The sequence below is a fragment of the Protobothrops mucrosquamatus genome, unplaced genomic scaffold (genome assembly GCF_001527695.2).
Source record: "Protobothrops mucrosquamatus isolate PMUCROS unplaced genomic scaffold, P.Mucros_1.0 scaffold5711, whole genome shotgun sequence".
Taxonomy (NCBI): Eukaryota; Metazoa; Chordata; class Lepidosauria; order Squamata; family Viperidae; genus Protobothrops; species Protobothrops mucrosquamatus.
Genome location: NW_015391562.1, coordinates 1 through 5,686, shown reverse-complemented (window position 1 = coordinate 5,686; position 5,686 = coordinate 1). Strand labels below are relative to the sequence as shown.

Sequence of the window (5,686 nt, the reverse complement as noted above, 5' to 3'; positions counted from 1 at the left end):
CATCGGCCTTTGAATCCTTTCTCAGTGTCGCAAGCCGGGTTTCCCACGCAGCCCGCTGAGAAGAATCCAATGTTTGCGGGGTCAAAGCAAAATTCATACTATGCACTTTGAGCCCGGCATCCAAAGAAGCAAGGATGGAAATTCGTTCTGGGAGGCAAGAGGTAAGCAAGACCCCTTGCCCCAAAGATCGTCCCATCCGAGTTCAAAAGGATCAACTGAGCGACTGAATCCTCAGCGAAGCCCAGGAAGATGGGTGGCAAAGGATTAAGGGAGGCAAGCCGAGGGTCTGAGGGAGGTGGAGGGTTTGGGATGGGGAACAGGGCGGGAAAGCGAGTCACAAGCCTGGCCGAGAGAGTGGGGCAGAGGTCTCGTCTGCAAGGGGAGCCTGCCAGGGCAGCCGCGGGGGCGAAGAGGACACGGCAGCGGCGGCGTTGGCGGCGATGGTGCCCAGGCTCTCGCTGACGGAGGTGCTCAGTGGTGGGGAGGCGGGAGGGCTGCCGGCGCAGACTGCAAAATCCGCCCCGTGGTCCGTGCGAGCCTTGGCGTTCTCACGGAAGGTCAGCTTGTGCGATTCAATCTGCAGCGACACATTGGGAGGGGGCAGGAAAAAGGTGTGGGGGGGAGAGACAAGGGGACGGAAGGCGATACCAGAATGTCAGCGTTAAAGGCCTGGAAAATAAAAGGCAATTGAGCGCATTAACGACATTAGCAGAGGACAACAACACCCGCAAGCAAACATTCAGGGTTTACTTCCCCTCCCCAAGCCGGGGGAAAAAAATAATTCAATGGAGGGAGGGATGGAGGGCTCTCCCAGACTCCCTGCTAGCAGCTGCCGGTTCCCTGAGCACTTACTTGTCTCTTGTATGTGAGTGTTGAAGGACTGAATTTCCCTTTGGTCACCACCGCCCTGGGCAGGTGCAAGCGGCCCTGCGCCATTCTCCTGTGGGGCACTGCTGCCCGACGGGGGCCCTCCGTTCTCTGGGGCTGCCTCCTTGCCCCCCTCAGTCTAGAAGGAAAACAGTGGGGTGGGGAGGAAATGAGGGGTCACTACACAGAGGGAAGGGGATGGGATGTAAGGGAGGACGGCTGGAAGCGGATCCGGTCTCTCGGTGGAGGGTGTACGCCGACGAGAGTGGGAGGGGACAATTTCGGCGCAGCCACCACCTCGCCATGCCCAACTTGTCGCGGCAATTTTGCCACGTCTGGAAGCGGATCCGGTCTCTCTGTGGAGGGTGTACACCGAGAATGGGAGGGGACAATTTCGGCGCAGCCACCTCGCCACCGTGGCCATTTTGTCATGGCTATCTTGCCTAGATCGACTCGTCCACATGGGATAGGTAACGTGATAAATGTCATCTGCCAGTGTTTCTTTGACATGATTTCCACTGACAAAAATGGAAATCGTGTTGAGGAAACAGGGGTGGATAACACTCACAACACTGTCCCGTGGCGAGTTGGCCAAGGAGAGATGGTTGACATGAGATGGCTGCAGTGAGTTGTCCTAGTCCCAACAGGGTTGAACACGACCATTCTGAGCAGAAGATCATTCAGTCTTGGACAGAGAGAGGAGACCAGCAAGACCGATCCCTTTTGCTTCAATCTCGCCCAGGCTCGTTCTGAACAGAAGATCATTCAGTCTTGGCCAGAGAGAGGAGACCAGCAAGACCGATCCCTTTCGCTTCAATCTCGCCCAGGCTCGTTCTGAGCGGAAGATCATTCAATCTTGGCCAGAGAGAGGAGACCAGCAAGACCGATCCCTTTCGCTTCAATCTTGCCCAGGCTCATCTCTCCTGCTCAACTCCTCACCTCCTCTGTCCCGCACCCCAGCCCAACTATTGTACTCTTCTGCGATCTCCGGGACTGAGTTGACTGTGAAGTGAATATATGGGGAACACGGCGGCATGTGGGGAACAGTGGGGGGAGGGACAACAGACAGGCGATTGTTGAGGACGCTGGGATGGGACCTGTCCTGACCACCCCCCAACATTTTTATGAAGGCTGACCATGATTGAAGCTATCCAGGATGTAACTCTGTGACTATCGAGAATGCTCGTGGGAGGGATTTTTCAAGATGTAAGTCTCTCTGCTGAGGGGGAACTCGGTTGGTCTTTGCGGTGGTTATCAAGGATTGAAAACAACCTTAAGATAGTCCTCGGCTTACGGCCACAAAGGGGAGTGGAATTTTGTTCGCTAAAGAATGTGGTCATTAAACGAATCGTCCCGTGGCTGGACCCAGTTCTACAACCATTTTTACCGGGGCTGTTCAAAGAATCACATGACCGTTAAACGAATCAGGCGGTCGTTAAGCGAATCGCATGGTTATTAAGCAAATGCGGCTTCCCAAATTGGACCTCGCTTGTCAGACGTTAGCCGGGAAAGTCGCAAATCGTGACCGCGGGACGGCAAGACGCCGTATCCCTGGTAAATGGATTGCCAAGTTTGCACAGTTGCGACCAGGTGACTGACGGAGGGGGTGCCGTGACAGTCGTAACTTCGAGGAGGGGTTCTACGTCCTTCCCCCCCCCCAGGTTGTTATAACTGTTTATGGATTGGTTGAACTGATTTTAATCCCACCTCTTGTAACAAAACCAAACTGTTATTACACAAACGGTCGTTAAGTCAAGGACTATCCTTTCTCGTGACATTTGGCGAGATGTCCTTCTCGGGTGGAAGGATAGAATGGGGGCGGGTTCAAGCTCCACAGGCTGATGACGTGCCAAGCAGAGGTCGAGCAGCGAGTTAAGGCTGCTTATTCTGTTCTAATTCCATTCCATTCTATTTCTATTCTCTATTCCATTCCATCTATTGTATTGTATTCTAATTCCATTCCATTCTGTTTCTATTCTATTGTCTATTCTATTCTATTCTGTTCTAATTTCATTATTTCTATTCTCTATTCCATTGCTTGCATTGTATTGTATTCTAATTCCATTCCATTTCTATTCTATTCTATTGTATATTCTATTCTGTTCTAATTCCATTCCATTCCATTTATTGCATTGCATTGTATTGTATTTTGTTCTATTTTCTATTCTATTCTATTCTATTCCATTTTCTATTCTATTCCATTCTATTCCATTTCCTATTCTATTCTATTCCATTTTCTATTCTATTCCATTCTATTCTACTCTACTCTATTCCATTTTCTATTCTATTCTATACTCTATTCTATTCTATTCCATTTTCTATTCTATTCTATTCCATTTTCTATTCTATTCTACTCTACTCTATTCTATTCCATTTTCTATTCTATTCTATTCTATTCTATTGTCTATTCTATTCTAATTCTATTCCATTCCAATTCCTATTCTACTCCATTCCATTCCATTTTCTATTCCATTTTCTATTCTATTCTATTCTATTCTATTCTATTCTATTCTATTCTATTAAGTTCTCTATTCTATTCTATTCTATTCTATTCTAATTATGTTCTCTATTCTATTCTATATTATGTATTCCTATTCTATTCTATTCTATTCTATTCCATTCCATTTTCTATTCCATTTTCTATTCTATTCTATTCTATTCTATTAAGTTCTCTATTCTATTCTATTCTATTCTATTCTATTCTATTCTATTCTAATTATGTTCTCTATTCTATTCTATATTATGTATTTCTATTCTATTCTATTCCATTCCATTCCATTTTCTATTCTATTTTCTATTCCATTTTCTATTCTATTCTATTCTATTCTTTCATTCCATCTATTCTGTCCTGTTCTAATTCTATTCCTATGTCTATTCTTTCTATTTCTATTTCATTCCATCTGTTCTGTTCTGTTCTGTCCTATCCCATATCCTATCCTTTTCTATCCTCACATCAAGGCTATCAAGAGGAAGGACGGATGTGAGCGGAGGACAGCTCATGGCGGGAGAAGGTACACCTAATATCTTGCTCCTCGGTTCCTCCTGCTCGTTACCTCGTTATCCTCGAGGGTCCGCCATACTTAGCAAGCCCTCCGTGTAGTTCCCACCCAGGTGTGCTCCAGAGATTTGGTTCAACACCCTTCTTGAACGGGGGGGGGCCCACTCAGAACCTCTCGGTTCATTCGCGGCGAGGAAGCCGTGAGGAACCTCAACGGGTGAAGGCCCCACACATACCTTCACGGTGCCTCCCGCTGGCACATGCCCGACATTGTCCAGAGAGCCCACCTTAGCTTGGGCCTTCTCCTTGAAGTTCAACTTCTGGTTCTCGATCTTCACGTCGCCTCCGCCTGGAAGAAAAAGGGAAAGTCACTCTCGCCAAAGGTCCATCAACGGGACCACCAGCTTGGTGAACAGCCTTGTTGTCACCGATCCAAATCGCTCAGCTGGGCGGGGACGATGGGTATGAACGGTCCGTGAAGGACATCCGGGTGAAGGTCCCGTCCCATCTTTGAGGTCTTCTCCAGGGAGGGGTCCAAGTAGGATCTCCACCACCCGTCTCGTTCGAGCGAGGTCACCAGACAAAATGGGCAACACATCGTTATATATAGACTTATATATAATCAGAATTCCCAGAATTCCCATCGTTAAGCCGTAAGCTGGACCTGATCTTGCGACAATGTCTACAATGGTCACTAAGCGAATCACCACTCGTTAAGCGAGCGCCGTGGGCACGCATGAGCACCCACCGCTCATGTGAGCGAGGCCGCGAGCGGCTGTAGGGCGAGTGCGAGTGCGGCTGTGAGCACCAGTGACACTTGCCGAGTGGGACCGGGAGTGCTTGCGATGCTTGCGTGAGCGTGTGCGAGTCAGGCCTTGAGCCCCCACAGAGCTCGTGCGAGTCGGGCCTTGAGCTCCCACGGAGCTTGTGCGAGTCGGGCCTTGAGCCCCCACGGAGCTCGTGCGAGTCGGGCCTTGAGCCCCCGCGTAGCTCGTGCGAGTCGGGCCTTGAGCCCCCGCAACGCTCGAGCGAGTCGGGCCTTGAGCCCCTGCGGAGCTCGTGCGAGTCGGACCTTGAGCCCCTGCGGAGCTCGTGTGAGTTGGGCCTTGAGCCCCCGCAACGCTCAAGCGAGTTGGGCTTTGAGTCCCCGCGGAGCTCCACAAGTTGGGCCTTGAGTCCCCGCGACGCTCGAGCGAGTTGGGCCTTGAGCCCCCGCGGAGCTTGTGCGAGTCAGGCCTGGAGCCCCCGCGACACTCGAGCGAGTTGGGCCTGGAGCCCCCGCAACGCTCCAGAGAGTTGGGCCTTGAGCCCCCGCGACGCTCGCCAGCCAGCCCATCATGGGGCACCCATGACGCTCGTGCGAGTATACCGGTTGTGAGGAAGGAGGATGGTGGCTTGAAGGCCCGCATTGTTCCTCCGCGTCTCTCACCCAGCCTCCATTCACGCCACCCTGGGCTAACGCTCCAGGAAGAAGCCGAGGTCAACCCCGTCACGTAGCCCACCTCCCTTCGCGACCACCTTACTCCTGCCTCTCACCTGGCTTATGTTTGATGTTGGTCTTCGACCCGCACTTGGAAGCCACTTTGGACAGATCAATCTTCTTGTTCAGGATCTGCACCTGCAGATGAGGAGAAGGAGAGAGAGAGGGAAAACTGAAGGAGAAGCCAAGGCCAGGGACTTCCAGAGGTTCTCCAGATGTTTCCAGGGGCGAAGAGTTCCCACCAGGGTCCCAAGCTGTTCTTCTGGGAAGATGGCAAGAGACATCGGGCTCTCCTGCGGCACGGAGACTGGGCCGTGCTGGGGGGGACCTCTCCAAAGAGT

At 51.1% G+C, this 5,686-nt stretch overlaps 1 protein-coding gene across 1 annotated transcript; it reads right to left on the bottom strand.

Annotated features, from left to right (window-relative positions):
* Positions 1-334: 334 nt before the first annotated feature.
* On the bottom strand, positions 335-5,483 carry LOC107299915 (microtubule-associated protein tau-like; the record flags this gene model as incomplete). Its single annotated transcript, XM_015829256.1, has 3 exons — positions 335-577; positions 4,102-4,214; positions 5,402-5,483. Coding segments are annotated over 3 exons (438 nt in total), but the record flags the coding sequence as incomplete, so codon positions are not given.
* Positions 5,484-5,686: the final 203 nt, after the last annotated feature.